The 16,526-nt window shown below is 44.8% G+C and overlaps 1 protein-coding gene across 6 annotated transcripts in view; it reads left to right on the top strand.

Moving 5' to 3' along the window:
- The first annotated feature begins 56 nt into the window (after positions 1-56).
- LOC117357043 (zinc finger protein 501-like) overlaps positions 57-16,526 on the top strand; it is a 115,923-nt gene continuing 99,453 nt past the window's right edge. For 5 of the 6 annotated variants that reach the window (XR_004538760.1, XM_033937215.1, XM_033937229.1 and 2 more), the window contains exons 1-4: positions 57-199; positions 7,011-7,143; positions 9,715-9,828; positions 10,301-10,332. Coding sequence is in view for 5 of the 6 variants with exons in the window: in XM_033937215.1 (XP_033793106.1) it covers positions 152-199; positions 7,011-7,143; positions 9,715-9,828; positions 10,301-10,332 (327 nt within the window). In the remaining variant the exon portion in view is untranslated. Of the gene's footprint in view, positions 200-7,010; positions 7,144-9,714; positions 9,829-10,300; positions 10,333-10,517; positions 13,772-16,526 lie in introns of those variants that run through there. The other variant, XM_033937186.1, reaches the window with a different exon arrangement.

Here is a 16,526-nt window from a genome sequence, read left to right as displayed (position 1 = left end):
GGCTCTGATGGTTCTCGATGCGCGTGGGCGGAAAAGCGTCACTGCCGAACCGGAAGCAAAACATTGACAGCACCAGCCGCAGAAGGAGAAGGCTCGGCATTAACGTTCCTGCTCTCGGGCTTCTTCTCCGCGTCGTGACGGAGGGAGCCAGATGTTGTCTGTGTCAGTCCAGGAGAGGAGGCCTGAGCCGCCTGCACGGGTGAGGGCTCGCTCTGTCCGTCTGCCCCGTAGGAAAGGAGGGACGAGCAAGACATTGTCGCCTCTATTAAAATCTCATCCGGGCCAAATGCAAACCTTCCCAGTCGCATTAAACTTCTTGATTGTATTGAAAAGCGTTGTGTTGAGGCCCCACTTGGAGTATTGTGTTCAGTTTTGGAGACCGTAAGAAGACTTGAGGCGGTCCAGAGGAGGGCGACGAAAATGATAGGAGGTAGAGAATGACCCGGTGACAAAATTCATCACCGTCCCCGTCCCCGCGGATAACCGCGGGAAATAATCCCAGGTCATTTTCTAGTGTCTTTTTCAACCTCGGTCCTTCTACACCAGCATTCTTCAAAGCAAAGCTTGCGGGTCAGTGGTTGTGCCCAATTATACTCTGATTCTTCCCTCTCTCCTTAAAGAATGATATGAAGATGGGGATGGGAACGGTGATGAATTTTGTCACCGTGTCATTCTCTAATAGGAGGCTGGCGCCATAAGACGTATGAAGAGAGACTGGAAGCCCTGAATATGTATACCCTAGAGGAAAGGAGAGACAGGGGAGATATGATTCAGACGTTCAAATACTTGAAGGGTATTAACGTAGAACAAAATCTTTTCCAGAGAAAGGAAAATGGTAAAACCAGAGGACATAATTTGAGGTTGAGGGGTGGTAGATTCAGGGGCAATGTTAGGAAATTCTACTTTACGGAGAGGGTGGTGGATGCCTGGAATGCGCTCCCGAGAGAGGTGGTGGAGAGTAAAACTGTGACTGAGTTCAAAGAAGTGTGGGATGAACACAGAGGATCTAGAATCAGAAAATAATATTAAAAATTTAACTAAGGCCATTACTGGGCAGACTTGCACGGTCTGTGTCTGTGTATGGCCGTTTGGTGGAGGATGGGCAGGGGAGGGCTTCAATGGCTGGGAGGGTGTAGATGGGCTGGAGTAAGTCTTAACAGAGATTTCGGCAGTTGGAACCCAAGCATAGTACCGGGTAAAACTTTGGATTCTTGCCCAGAAATAGCTAAGAAGAAAAATAAAAAAAAATAAAAAATTTAAATTGAATCAGGTTGGGCAGACTGGATGGACCATTCGGGTCTTTATCTGCCGTCATCTACTATGTTACTATGTGTTCTGCAACCTCTTCAGTACGTAGCACCACCGAGTCTAGTTTGCCTCCTCTCCCTATAGGCTAAGGCTCTTTACACCTGCATTGTGATGTCATAGAGTGGCAGCTGAAGCCCCAAAGCAGCCTCCTCCCACTCGAATGTTCAGGGATTTGTTTCGCTCTCTTTTTTTAAAATGGTACAGATGTGCATGGGTTAAATGCCCTCCTGCTACAGGATGCTGCTCCAACCACGCACCCAACCCTCCCTTGCACCTTAAAAATAGATGACAGCAAGAGGGAAACCCCAGTCCCACCACTGCAAACTAGTGGGCCTTCCCAGTGCATCCTGGAATGCACGGTAAGAGCCTAAGGCCCTGATTGTCTCAGACAACTAAGGCCTCAGCCTGTTTAAAGCTTCTCAGGGGAGGGGCCTTAGGCTCCTCCCTTTGTATCCCAGGATAGAAGGGGGAGGAGGTTATGTGGTGCAGCCTCAGCACCCTGAATTTGTGGGTTCAAATCTTATGCTGTTCCTTGTAAACCTGGGAAAGTCACTTAATCCCCCATTGCCCCAGATACATTAGATAGTGAGCCCACCAGGGGAGATAGGGAAAAACGCTTGAGTACCTGAATGTAAACCACTTGGGCTATAAGTGATATATAAATACTGAAATAAATAAATTTTGGAGTGGCGGTCCTGAGGAGCAGGAAGGACTGGGAATTCCTCCTGTTGTCTATTTTTAAGGTGTCGGGGTGGAGCATATGGTGGCAGGAGGGAATGGGAATCCCTCTTTTTTTTTTTTTTTTTTTTTACAAAGAGCGAGGAAGGTGAGGGGTCATTTGGGGGATATGGCAAGTGGGGGTGTCAGTGTGTGGGGTTGCTTTGTGGCAGCAGGAGAGAATGTGCATCCCTCCTGCTGATTTTTTTTTTTTTTTCCTAGCGCAGGGATGGGTTGTGGTGGGTTGTCAGTGGGAGGGGATAGGGCAGCATGGTATTTTTTTTTTTTTTTAATGAGCCAAACATTGTGTGTGATATAAACAACATCTTTGCCCATAGAAAAAAAAAAACCCCGGCCGAACTGTCAGATTTTTTTGGATCGCTAGAGGTGATTGTTCTTGTTTGTGCATGACAAACCGATTTTAGGGCATCGATCGATCAGCTACTTTGCATGGCATTTTAATATTAACTTTATTCGCATGGCCGGATTGGAAAGTAAGTGATCACATGGAGAACCATGCAGTGAGCTGTTTTGTGCATTTGGTCGACAAATACAATTGGTCGTTAAATCGATTTAGCGACAATAGTTGGACGATCGGAGGCTTTAGTGCATCTAGTCCTATGTTATTTGAGAGAGATTTCCATTGAATATGTTTGACTTAATGAATTTTAGTCTAGTTGTGTAGTTTTGGAAACTGATAAAGATGATGTTATTTGAGAGAGAGGGTTTTTTTTTTTTTAATGTTTTTATCTTTATGAATTTGTTGAGTTTGCAGGAATTTTATTGTATATGTTTTATTGTACCCCATGCAGAATTGTTGGATGCTGTGGGCATACATTTTTAAATAAATAAATTTCCATAGTACTGCTAGAATTAAGCAGCACTGTACATTAAAATATTCAAGAGACAAGTCTCTGCTCAGTAGAGCTTACAATCTAATCATCAGACAAACGGAGTTAGGGAGTTTCTCAGGCTGCATAACTTGGGCTCCTTACAATTATTTTGAAAATATCTGAAAACGTGACTATTTTCAAAAATGTAAATTCCGCTGCTATCTATACAATCACTAATTCTTATTATATTTTCCTTCTTTAAAACTCTTGTAAACCGTGCTGAGCTCTATCCCTATAGAGAAGATGTAGCATTTAAGGTTTAGTTTATGTTACTTTAAAGTGAGGTGGAGGTTAGGAGTTAAAAACAGGATTTAGAAACAACTAGAGAGAGTCAAGTTTCCAAAGTCAGTGGATCCCCTGATGAACATCTATTCATAATCAAAGATATCTTTGTCAAGTTAATATGACATTCAGATAACAAAGAAAAAAAAAGGAAACAATCTAGTTGAGTTTGAACTATGGTCCATAATACTAGGGGCCAGAAACATAACAAAAGAAAGCTGATATTAACATGAAAATTTAAAAAGAAGCTCCCATAAAATGGAAAAACAGGAATAGAAACATAGAAGATGACGGCAGAAAAGGGCCACGGCCCAACAAGTCTGCCCACTCTAATGGCCCACCCCCTAATTTCTTCCTTGAAGTGATCCCACATGCTTATCCCATTTTCTATTAAAATCCAGCACACTTCTAGCCTCAATTACCTGCAGTGGAAGACTATTCCAATGATTAACCACCCTTTTGGTGAAGAAATACCTCCTGGTGTCACCATGAAATCTCCCACCCCTGAGTTTCAACGGATGTCCTCTTTAAGAAAGAAGATACCCTCTTCTATCTCAATAAGGCCCGTGACATATTTGAATGTCTCAATCATGGCCCCCCTCTCTCTATGTTCCTCGAGTGAGTATAGCTGCAACTTACCCAGCCGTTCCTCATACGGGAGATCCTTGAGTCCCGAGACCATCCTGGTGGCCATTCGCTGAACCGACTCAATTCTCTGCACATCTTTTTGATAATGTGGTCTCCAGAATTGTACACAATATTCTAGATGAGGTCTCACCATGGATCTGTACAACAGCATTATAACTTTGGGCTTCCGGCTGACGAAACTTCTTCAGATACAACCCATCGTTTGTCTAGCCTAGGATGAAGCTTTCTCCACTTGATTGGCAGTCTTCATGTCTTCACTAATGATCACTCCCAAGTCCCGTTCTGCTGCAGTTCTTGCTTAGGTCTCACCATTTAGTGTGTAAGTTCTGCATGGATTTCTGCTGCCAAGGTGCATGGGCCCATTCAATAACTATCTTAACTAGGAAGGCTGAAAGGGTGCATAAATTTATTCACAAACCAAATGGTACAGAGGATTCCGAATGGAAAAGTTCTTTTAAATCTTAAGCCCTGGATCTCTCTCTTGTTAGTACCAGTGTTCTCCCGAGCGTGTTTTAGCCAGGTGCTTTGCCCGGCTAATTTAGGTGAGTGCCCGGCTGTCATCTCACCTGACATTGCGAAATGACAGCCGCAGACCTACCTTTTCTACTCTCAGTAGGCTAGATTGCGCAGAGAAAGGAAGGCTGGCTTGCTACAGGACTTGGTGAATGCTGAGCATTTCTCTCCGATCCTAGATTAATGGATTTTATGTTTCCAACCACTTGGTGTGAAAGTCCTTTCTGGCCTTGCGCGGATGAGTGAACCTGCTTGGGCGGCTCGGTGTGCGCAGTCGCAGTGCTCTTTATTTATTATTAGTGTGCGGGGCAGCAAAAATGGCAGCGTCCTCGCTGGAGCAGAAACTCTCCTGCCTGGAGGTGAAGCTGAAGCAGGAGAACCGCGAGGCCCGGCACAGGATCAACCTGAACCTAAAGATCAGCCGCAGTGACCCCAGTCTAGTAAGGAAGGAGGAGCTGGGAGGGGAGGAGGAAGGAAAGAAGGTTGGATGCTTCATTTACTTCCTGTCATGGCACGTACATAGCAGAGGCCTCGGAGGGAGCTGGAGGCATGGTGTGAAGAGCTGCCAAGGTCTCCAGGGGTGAGGGAGATGGCCTTTGCCTCTAGCTTTTGCTCCAGAGCAGGGGGGGGGTGTTCTTGTGCTGTTGGAGCCCGTAGTGCAGCAGGCAGGGGGTTCAGGGCATTCAGAAGTTCCCTACATTCTCCTCTCTACAACTGGGGGGCTTGGCAGCGCTGGGAACTGGCCTTGTTACAGTCGGAGAAGTGTTTAAATCCCCCCCCCCCCAATTGTTACGATTTCAGAAAGGTGGCTTTTTATAAAAATTCCTTTCTGCTGTATTTGGGGAGGGGGGCTGTTTGGGTGGGGGTGAAGTGGGAATGGAGAGGGACATGGAAATGGATAGCTCCTTCCTTTTTGGGACCCACACACAAAATATTTCTGATGACCGGTGCAGTTCACTTTTGTATAGTGTGATGATGTCTGTTTTCTGCTCACTTTGATGGTTTTGTATCTTTGCTTTGGTTATCAATAAAAAATGTTGTCACGTAAAAATCCCTTTCTGAAATACAGTCATTGGGGGTAGGTGGCTTCTGGCCATTGATGTATCTAACTGCCAGAAAGAAGAACAGTACCTGTCAAATGTGAAACTTCTACCAGTCCCTAAACATTCCAACCAAATAGGCATCTTGTAATCTTACTGGATATGACCAGAATGGCTCTTTTTGGAATCTGCCTAGAACCGCAAGGTATTGGCGGAATAAAAGACGCCAATGTAATAATGTAATGTAATACTGTGTTTCTTGGCTTCTTGGGTGCGGGAAAAGGGTCCGCGATATCTCATCTGGGGGTAGTGGTATAAATTAGAGAATGACCCGGTGACAAAATTCATCGCCGCTCCCGTCCCCGCGGATAACCGCAGGAAATAATCCCATGTCATTTTCTAGTGTCTATTTCAACCTCGGTCCTTCTACATCAGCATTCTTCAAAGCAAAGCTTGCGGGTCAGTGGTTGTGCCCAATTATACTCTGATTCTTCCCTCTCTCCTTAAAGAATGACATGAAGATTGTTTCCCGCAGTTATCTGTGGAGACGGGAATGGTGATGAATTTTGTCACCGTGTCATTCTCTAGTATAAATGCCTCTACTGGTGGCTTACTCTGTGATTTTTTTCCTTTTGTCCTGTATGGCCGAGTTTCAGTCTCCATAAAGTGGTCAGATTATTTGGCCACCTCTCCCTTGGGGTGCGGGGAGGGGGAGAACTTGATACCATGATGCGCATATGGTATTATCCTGTTCCAGGCTTGATTAGACAGAAGCATCTTATTAAGGTGTAGAGAAGCCCTCCCCATTGTTTCTCAACGGAGATAAGAGCTACAAAGAAGTGCTACAAGCGGTTCATTGTCAGGGTTAAAAGTGAGACTTGAGAGAAACTTTATAGGAATGATACTTACCCCATCCTTTACGAACACATAGTATGGGTTTTAACACCAGCAGTGGTGGTAACTGCTCCGATGCTCATAGATATTCCTGAAACCCACACTAACCCCCTCTTCTACAAAGCTGCGCAGTAACGGCCCCGAAGCCCATAGAGATTTAAAGGGCTTCGGGGCTGTTGGTGCGTGGTTTTGTAGAAGAGGGGGTAAGGGTTCATAAAGAAGGCGGTAGTGTATTTGTCGCTAACATAATACGTAAAAAGAGTTAAAATCAAACAATAGTATTTTGACAACTTTGATGGTTGGTTACAGGCTTTAGGGATTTTACTTCAATTGAGCATTGAAAAATAATTAATAATAATTAACTAATAAAAATAGTGCACATTTAATTTTCCCCACCATCAAATTTCCCTGTTTCGCCCCACCCGGCTGGGAAAAATTTCTGGGGAGAATACTGTAGTACTGTTTGTTTTAATCATACTTATTACAATAAATACATTTCAGAAGGTTCTTATTTTTCTCTATTTAGATTGGAACAGAAAATTTCTCTCCTGTGTGTTTGTACAATACATTTAGGGATAGAATCTAGTAAACATGAAGTGAAGAGAGAGGGGTGAGAGGAAAGTAACGAATCGAGACAATTTAAAAAGGGGAGAAAAGGCATAAGGAATTGTTTTCCTTGGATTGTAAAATGTTTGGTTTACTCTGTCTCTTGCAGGTTCAGACGCTACTTGCTTTCGAGGATGTGGCAGTGTATTTCTCAGAGGAGGAATGGGCCCTTCTGGATGAGCTGCAGAAAGACATTTACAAGAACACAATGAGGGAGAATTATGAAACTTTGCTTTCTCTGGGTAAAGATTTTTTCTGTTTTTAGGGTTTCATGTTTCCCTTATACCTACAAAAAGTTATAATAATTAGTTATCAATATATACTACTAGATCACTGTGCGCTGCTTTGAGCTTACTGCTTATATGATTAGCATGGATTAATAGTAACAATAATTATTATCCCAGGACAAACAGGCAGCCTATTCTCACATGTGGGTGATGTCATCCACGGAGCACGGATGCAGACAGCCTCACAAGCAGACTTGTTTGAAGAAACTCAGAAGTTTCAAGCCTGCCGCACCGCGCATGCGCGAATGCCTTCCCGCCTAGTACAGAGTGCGTCTTCTCAGTTTTCCGTGGAGCCATGAAGTCCGTCTTTGACGCTCTGAGCTGAACTTAGTTTGCTTCGTATCTTCTCTCACTGCAGCTTGTGTTTTATTTCTTTATTACCGTGACGCTGTGTTTTCTTTTGGTCAGTGTTTAAAAAAAAAAAAAAAAAAAGTTGAACTTTTTCGTTGAGTGACGGCGGGGCCTGTCGCATGCCCTTAGCCTGCGGGCTTCGACTTTGCAGCAGCTATTTTTCTTTCTATGTCCCAGCCAGTCACGGGCTTTAAGAAGTGTAGCCAGTGTGCAAGCTCCCTCACTGACCCACACTATTGGTGCCCTCAGTGTTTGGGCGCTGACCACTGCCCGGAGTCATGTGTTCGCTGTGCTACCCTTGAAAGTCGTCGAGTTTAAGTGGAGAAGATTTTTGGTATGGAAACCCCTACTCCAGCCTCGACCTCCAATTCGGTCAAGCCTGCTACGGGGTGTCCTCCTACCTCCTCGACTCTCATCAGACCTTCCTCATTTGGAACGTCCTCAACCTCGAGTAAATCTGCCAAGTCTTCTCCTAAGCTTCCCTCAGGTCAGATACCTCAGTAAGTTCCAGCGGTAGTCCTCAAGCTACCTAAACATCATTCCTCCAAGTTGATGCATTCTTCCTCTTCGTCCTCGGAGCCTTTAGCCTCAGCAAGTGATCCAATTTCAGACTCGGATCCACAATTGCAGGCTACCATCCAGACCATTTTAGAGTGGGAATTTGTTCAGTTACTGACCAAATATAGTCCTGCCTCGACTCTGCTTCCTGCTGTCCAGCCTGGGCACTCAGCAGGCTCACAAGAAGTGGAGTCTTTGCCTGTGCCTCGAGCTGAATCTACACACTCTATGCAAGGAGTCCAGTCTTTGTGAGTGTCTGGTCTGGAATCTTCACACTCCATACAAGGAGCCGAGTCTTTGGGAGTGCTTCGAGATACCTCGATCCAAACCACTGAGTCTATGGGTCTTCGATCTACAGCTTCTAGCCCTGTATCCTCACATAAGGCATTGCCCGTTTCGAGGCATAGAGTGAAGTCTCCTCAACCTCGCACGAGACCTGCTTCCAGGCAGCACTCTCATTGCCGGTCAAGGCACTCATTGAGGTGCAGGTCCTCTTCAAGAGAGCAGCCTTCCTCATCCAGGTGTTCCAGCTCTTCGAGGCCTCCAACTCCAACTTTTTGAGATGTAGAGCAGTGCAGAAAAGATAAGAAAATAAAGCTCAATATTGAAAGGCAGAATCTATGCCCATCTTCCCATTCAGCTGCAAAAGCACAGCCCTGTGTTATGTCTGTGCAGCAAGTTTCATCTGTGCTAAGCCCTTCCCGTCATTACACAGAATTAGAAGCAGCTTTTGGGCTAAGATATAAGACAATTGCGGGAACAATGCTCATACTACTAATAGTTTCTATGGAGTGCCCTCCTGAGAGAAGTGGTAGAGAGGAAAACGGTGATGGAATTCCAAAAAATGTGAGATAAACATAAGAGAATCTCTAATTAGAAAACGAAGAATGTAAGTTAAAGAGCTAAGGCTGGTACTAGACAGACTTGCATGGTCTGTGTCCCATATATGATGATTTGGCATAGGATTGGGCTGGGGAGGTCATCGAAGGGAACTCCACTAACTTGGAACATGAGGATGTTACTGGCCAGACTTTAGGGTTGATATCCTGCAAAGAGGATGGTTGGTTAGGCTGGAGTGAGCTTGGACAGCAACTTCAGCATTTGGGACCTAGGACAACACCAGGTGGACTTTACAGTCTATGACCCAGAAATAGCAAAGAAGAACAAGTTAATTTAATCATGTATTTGAGTGTGGTACAGTGGTTAAAAGCTACAGCCTCAGTACTCAGCTGCTCCTTGTGACCCTGGGCAAGTCACTTAATCCCCCCATTGCCCCAGGTGCATTAGATAGATTGTGAGCCTGCCAGGACAGATAGGGAAAATGCTTGAGTACCTGAATAAATGCATGTAAACCATTCTGAGCATAGAGTCTTAAGTTTTGTACCTGGGGCAACAGAGGGTTAAGTGACTTGCCCAAGGTCATCAGGAGCTGCAGTGGGATTTGAACCCAGATCACCAGGATCAAAGCCTGCTAAACTAACCTTTAGGCTACTCCTCTTTGTATTGAGAAGTGGGCATTGGGTTGTGAGGGATGACATGACAGGGAGCACTGTGAATACTAGTTCAGGACACTGATGCCAAGGAGTCTTTAAAAGAACAGTTTGCTTCTTTGTACAGGCTTAACAAATATGAAACCAGAAATTATAGCCAAAATTGATGCGGGTGAGGCACCGTCTGTCAGGAATGGTTCGTACCTGGAGAAACAAGGAAGAAAGAATGCTGCAGGCAGAGGTGAGTGATTTTAAGTGTGGCTAAGGAAAGTGGGAAGTTGGAAAATGGTCCTCTCAGGGAAAGAATGACATGATTTTATAGACCCATCAAAGACTTGTTTCTCACGTGCTGGTGATAGATTGCTGTGTCTGTGAATACCTCATGTACAGATGCAGTTAACCTGAAATGTTCTCTGGACTTCCTGAGAACTTCAGCAACTTCCTGGAAATTGCAACAGGTCACAGTTCCAGCCACACTAAAATACTGGTAACCCCCTACCAGGGAATTGATTCAGATGAAGGTGAGAGAGAAAGAGTTAGAGTTCTTTGAAAATGGTAAAATGTCATAGACCAAGCTAAGAGTTTGTGAGTTTATGATCTGGCTGCAATTCCAGGAGAGTTTTAGGACTCCTTATAAACACATCATTTCAGATGAAGAAACCATCTTTTCAGGAACATTTGGTAAATGTTTTTATATTTTCTAATTTTTGCAGGTTCTGTAACAATTGTTCCACATAAAGCACCGGTAAGCACAGGAAATAATGTTTCTTTCTGTCTATCTCTCCCTTTCTCTCTTTCCATATTCATCCCGTCTTCTTTTTCTCCCTCCAACTCCCTATCCTTTCTTCCCTCTCTATATCCCTTTCTTTTCTCCTTTCCTTGTCTCTCTCTCTACCTCCCTGTTCTTTCCCTTCACCCTTTTTAATCTAGCTCTGGGCAGACTGATAAACACCACAAGGAAGCCACAGCATTCTGTTTGCTCTGGGAAAGTGCAGTCACTTCAGTCAGCGGAGAAGGGCAAAGCACAAGCTGTCCAGAGTCAGGAGTGGAGGAAAGGTGTTGGACAGCACAAGTCAAAAGAACATCTGAGCAGTCCTGCTGAAAATGTGAAAAACCTGTATCCACATGTTGGAGAAGGCTGCGGTCCAGGAGCCAGAGATCAGCAACAGCCGGTGCCTTCCTTCACCTCCAGAATCCACAGCTGTCTATACTGTGATAAACGCTTCACACAGCGGGGCCACCTACTCCGGCACCACAGGAGCCACTTGGGCCAGAAGCCCTACGGATGTACTGTGTGTGAGAAAAGTTTCAGCTCAAATTCCTATCTTACAGTCCACCAGAGGACGCACACAGGGGAGCGGCCCTATGTATGCAATGAATGTGAAAGAAGCTACAGCAGACGCTCAGCCCTGGTTCAACACCTGCGCGCACACACGGGAGAGAGGCCATACTACTGCACTCAGTGTAAGAAAAGCTTCAGTCGCAGAGAGTCGCATGTTGAGCACCAGAGAACACACACAGGGGAGCGGCCCTTTCACTGCCCCCAATGCATCAAGTGCTTTCGGCACAAGAGGAATCTTGTAGAGCACCTCAAAACCCACTCCAGCAACCGTTCCTTCGAATGCAGTGATTGCAAAAAGAGCTTCTGCCAGAAGAGAAACTTTCTGGAGCATCTGAAGCTACATTCGGCAGACAGGCCCCACAAATGCCCAGACTGTGAGCGCAGCTTCACCAAAAGGTCCCTGCTCATCCAGCATCAAAGAATGCACACTGGAGAGAAACCCTTCCAGTGCACAGAGTGTGAGCGCAGCTTCAGCCGCAAGGAATCCCTGGTGGACCATATGAGCAAGCACACGGGGGAGACCCCTTATGTTTGCTCCTACTGCGGGCAGAACTTTGGCCAGAAGAGGACTCTTAGAGTACACAGGAAAACTCATACAGACGCAGGGGCCCAGAGTGCATATGTGAACAGAAGTAGCAGTCCAATCCCAATGTTATCTTAAAGAGTATTTCCTGAACACTGTCAGCCAGTGGAGTGAATGTGGGCCTAGACTTTACTGTTACATAAGGCTAGTTGAGAATCAGAAACGAACCAAAGAGCTTTGGATCCGGTTTCCTGAGAATGGAGAGAGAGGCTTAGTAGTTCTCAGGTTCTCAGCTAATTTTCTTCTCGTGACAGTGCATGTGTTTCCAAAGAACTACATTGAACCGGTTAAAGGTGAAGAAAATATGTACAGAACAGCTCTGTAATATGAAACACATGCAAGACTTTTATTTTAAACTGGGAAACTTCAATCACTGGAGGATTTCTAAGTGAGCAACACACATGCAAAACGATGCTTCCTTCCCCACTTCCGGTACAATATGGCTTGTTTCTGCTGAGGTTCCAGACTGTCAAGATTTTTAAGCAAAAGAATTTCTAAAGGTGCTGATTTATTTCCATAAGAGCAGCAACAGCTAAATGTAGCAGCCCCTTTTACAAATATACTCTGCCAATGACTGAAATGCAAAACCAATCAGGTACAGAAAGGGTAATGAGGACAAGTTGGAGGTTCTGGTGCTGATCTTTATCTACAATGTATTTTGTAACTCTTGCTTCTAGTTTTCCTTTTTTTTTTTAATCTTCAGATTTTTCCTGCTTTGCAAACAGATCAGAGATGCACATTTCCCATATCAGAGACTGCTCCTATCTCTTTGCATAGTATAGGAAGAAATGTCTTTCTGTTTCTATTTCTCCAGTCAGTACTGGATTGGCTTTTTGAGGTTTCTTGCTTAGTTTGTCTGCATATTTCCACTTTTTTTCTGAAGTTGTTTTGCCTGATTCTGCTCAGATGATGCTCCCAACTCTTGTTTCCCCTGTGTGGAATTTCAAGCCAGGGAAGTTCAGTGGATGATGGAAAATATTTAGCATTTCCCAAATCTAGAATCAATGAACAGTAGATGGAAGCTGAGCTGCCTGAAGCCCACAAGGGAAGGGTTAGTATTGAGCTTGTGGCTTACAGCGGGAGACAGTCCATTCTGGCCAGTATTCAGCCACTGGTTTTAGGTTCAGTACAATATTCAGCCCTTGCCTCTGTAAGCTGAACTTCTTTAAGATAGGTCTGCTATTTAAGCCGCTAACGAATGTGGTGAAGGGCTGAATATCGGTACTAAAGCAGGTAAGTGCCAACTTCGCCTCCAGAATGCCCATAAGTTAGCTGGTTTTGGCGCAGCTGCTAATTGTGAATATTCAGTGGCATTGAATTATTGGTGATTAGGTGTAGAGAAACACTTTCGGTGGCCAGGAACCTCTCCAGCCCAACTTAATTGTTTTGAATATTAGCCAGAGGGCATCTTTTTAAGATAAGAGCAAAAGCAGGAGGAATGAGGATCCATTTATTTATTAGGATCTGTTTACTGCCTTTTGGGAGAAATTCATCCATGCACTGTACAGCAAGAATGGAACCTCATAGGCAATAGGCCATTACAGCAGTAAACATATATTCAAATAGCAAGACATTATTGTGTATTATACTTCCAGTCTCACCATGTTGCATGTGAAAACGACTTAACAAACAGCAGAGGGTTTATTGAACCCAGTCTCAAAACACAATTCAAGTTAAATTCTGTTAAGTGGCTCATGTTATGAGATGTGTGTCAGGGAGTGAAAACTTTTGTAGTAATAGATGAGCCAGTTAGGCTAAAAGCCTTGGTAGTGCTGTGGTAGGGTACATGCATGGCAGAGCTGGAGTGCTTGGGGGCAGAGGGCTCAGGAGGAGGAGCAAAAGTGGGTGTTGTCTGAGATGGGATGGGGTCAAGAATGCAGAGGACAATCAATTTGCGTTAAAAATCGATGGGCCACTGTCGCAACCGTCATTGTAACGATTTTAAAAAAGCAAGTCATTCTTCAAAAAACGCTCATGCAAATGAGGTTGGCGGAGAATAGAAACATAGAAACATGATGGGAGATAAAAGCCAAATGGCCCATCTAGTCTGCCCATCTGCAGTAACCATTATCTCTTTCTGTCTCTGAGAGATCCCACGTGCCTATCCCACACCTTAATGAATTCAGACAAACTCTCTCTACCATTTCTTCTGGGAAACTGTTCCACGCATCATCTATCACCCTTTTTGTAAAAAAAAGTATTTCCTTAGATTATTCCTGAGCCTATCACCTCTTAACTTCATTCTATGCCCTCAATCCAGAGCTTCCTTTCAAATGAAAGAGACTCGACTCATGCGCATTTACATCACACCTTTCCTCTAAAGAATACATATTGAGATCTTTAAGTCTGTCCCCATACGCCTTATGATGAAGATCACGCACCATTTTAGTAGCCTTTCCCTGGACTGATCCCATCCTTTCTATATCTTTTTGAAGGTGTAGCTATAGCCTCCAGAATTGTACACAATACTCTAAATGAGGTCTCACCAAAGTCTTCTACCTCCTTTTTCCTACTGGCCATAGCTCTCCCTATGCAACCTAGCATCCTTCTAGCTTTCATAAGTCGCTTTTTCAACCTGTTTGGCCACCTTAAGATCATCACATACAATCACACCCAAGTCCTGCTTTTCTGCCATGTACCTAAGTTTTTCACTCTCAAACAGTACCATTTTCTTGGGTTTTTGCAGCCCATATGCATGACCTTGCATTTCTTAGCATTAAATTTTAGAGGCCAAATTTCAGACCATTCCTTGAGCTTCACTAAGTCTTTCTTCATATTATTCACACCATCCGAAGTGTCTACTCTATTGCAGATTTTGGTATCATACGCAAAGAGGCAAATCTTACCTGACAGTGCTTCAGCAATATCGTTTATAAAAATGTTTAAAAGAACAGGCCAAAGAATAGATCCTTGAGGCACACCACTGGTAACATCCCTTTCCTCAGAGCGATCTCCATTGACTACTCGTCTTCCACTCAACCAGTTCCTGACCCAGCCCATCACTTTGGGGCCCATCCCGAGGGCACTCAATTAATTAGACGTCTGTGTGGAACACTGTCGGAGACTTTGCTAAAATCTAAATATACCATATCTAAAACATTCCTTCGATTTGAAAAAGTTTGAAAGCCCTTTTTTTTTTTTTTAACTTACTTTTTCAAATTTGGTTACTATGTAATCTTTTATTTGTTTGACTTTTTATTTTAAGGCACATGTGTAAGTTTTTGTATGCTGTTGTTTTAATAATCTGCTATGTTTTGTTTGATTATATATGTAATATTTTTTTTTAAATTATGTATGTATCGTTATCTGCATAGATGGCTGATATGCGGGCTACAAGTGTTTTAAATAAATAAATATCCAATTGATCAGATTTGTCTGATAAGATTTACCTCTAGTGAATCCATATTGCCTCCAGTCCTGTAATCCACTTCACCATTCCCTGTTTTAAAAGCGTTTCCATTAACTTGCTTACTACAGAAGTCAGACTTACCAGCCTGTAATTCCCTACTTCTTCTTACTTCCACTTTTGTGGAGAGGGACCACATCCGCCCTTGGCCAGTCCTCCAGTACCACTCCCAACTCTAGAGACTCATTGAAAAGGTCAGTCAGCAGAGCCACCAGAACCTCAGCACCCTCGGATGTACACCATCTGGCCCCATCGCTTTGTCTACTTTTATTTTAGCTAGCTCCTCATGAACACAACCCTCTGAAAATCGGTCAGAGTCTACCACTCCTCCATCCCTATTTGTGTTTGTCTTCTGTGGTCTCGCTCCAGCACTATCAGCTTCACCTTTGAGTCTCACAATACCACTTTTGCACTTCTTCATATCACTAATTTATCTAAAAATGTCTTGTCTCCCCATTTTACCATGTCAGCTATTTTTTTCTTTCATTTGCATCTTTGCTTTCTTGACTACTTGACCAGCCACTCTTTACTTTTACAGATATTTTTGCCTTTCTGCAATCTTTTATAGTTTACTAGTCTTTAAGCCCATTATATTTACGGGTGCTAGAATATATGTCTGTCTGTCTTTCTGTCTCTCTCTCCCGCTGTCTCTCTCTCTCTTTGGCTCCCTTTTTCTGTCTGTCTTTCTGTCCTTCTCCCTGCCCCTGTCTTTCTTCCTTTCTGTTTGTCTCCCTCCCTCCTGCTGTCTGTCTGTCATTCTTTGCCTCCATTTCCCTGTGCAGCAGCATTTCCACCCCACTTCCCTGTGGTGGAGCAGCAACAGCAGCGGTATTTGCCTTCCCATCCAGGTCCCTGTGCAGCAGTTGCAGCATTTCCCCCACCCCTTCCCTTCTCTTACCGCGATCTGGCCTGCTCCGTTCGGCCCCTCCCCCGCATTGTGGCCTGCTGCAATCTGGCTGCTCCGTTCGGCTCCTCTCCCTTCCCTTCCCGTGGTCTAGCCTGCTCCATGGCCCCCCTTTCCTTATAGTGTTCCCCACAGGCAGGCAGGCCCAGCTTCTTCCTTGCGGCTCGAGTCCTCTTCTTTGTCGGCCTCCCCTTCCCTTCATGTCTTTCTGTCTGGGTATTGTTTTTCTTTGTCTGTCTCTCCTTGCATGCTGCCTGTCTGTCATTTTTTCTGTCTGTGAATCTCCCTGTGCCTCCTTCCTATGTCCTTAGTGCCCCTTCCTATGTCCATAGTGCCCCTTTCTATGTCCTTAGTGCCCCTGTGCCTCCTTCCTCCCCCCCTCTGATGCCAGCCTACCTTCCATTGAAAACCCCCCACCCCCTCCGTTGCCTCCATCCCTCTTCCATTGAAACCCCCCCCATGCCAGCCTGCCTGCCTCCCAACCCCCTGAGCAGCATATTTCCATGGAAACACCCCCCCCGATGCCATCCTGCGTGCCTGCCTTCCATTGAACCCCCCACCCCTCCTCCGATACCAGCCTGCCTGCCTCCCATTCCCCTTCCACTGAAACTCCCCCCCCGATGCCTGCCTGACTCCCCCCACCCGACTCCCCCCCTCCCCGCCGACCAGGGACGCAGCAGAGGAAATTAGGTCAGTAGAAGACC

Source organism: Geotrypetes seraphini, chromosome 1, assembly GCF_902459505.1.
Source record: "Geotrypetes seraphini chromosome 1, aGeoSer1.1, whole genome shotgun sequence".
Taxonomy (NCBI): domain Eukaryota; kingdom Metazoa; phylum Chordata; class Amphibia; order Gymnophiona; family Dermophiidae; genus Geotrypetes; species Geotrypetes seraphini.
Note: the sequence above shows the minus strand (reverse complement) of the source record. Positions and strands in the feature narration are given on the sequence as shown.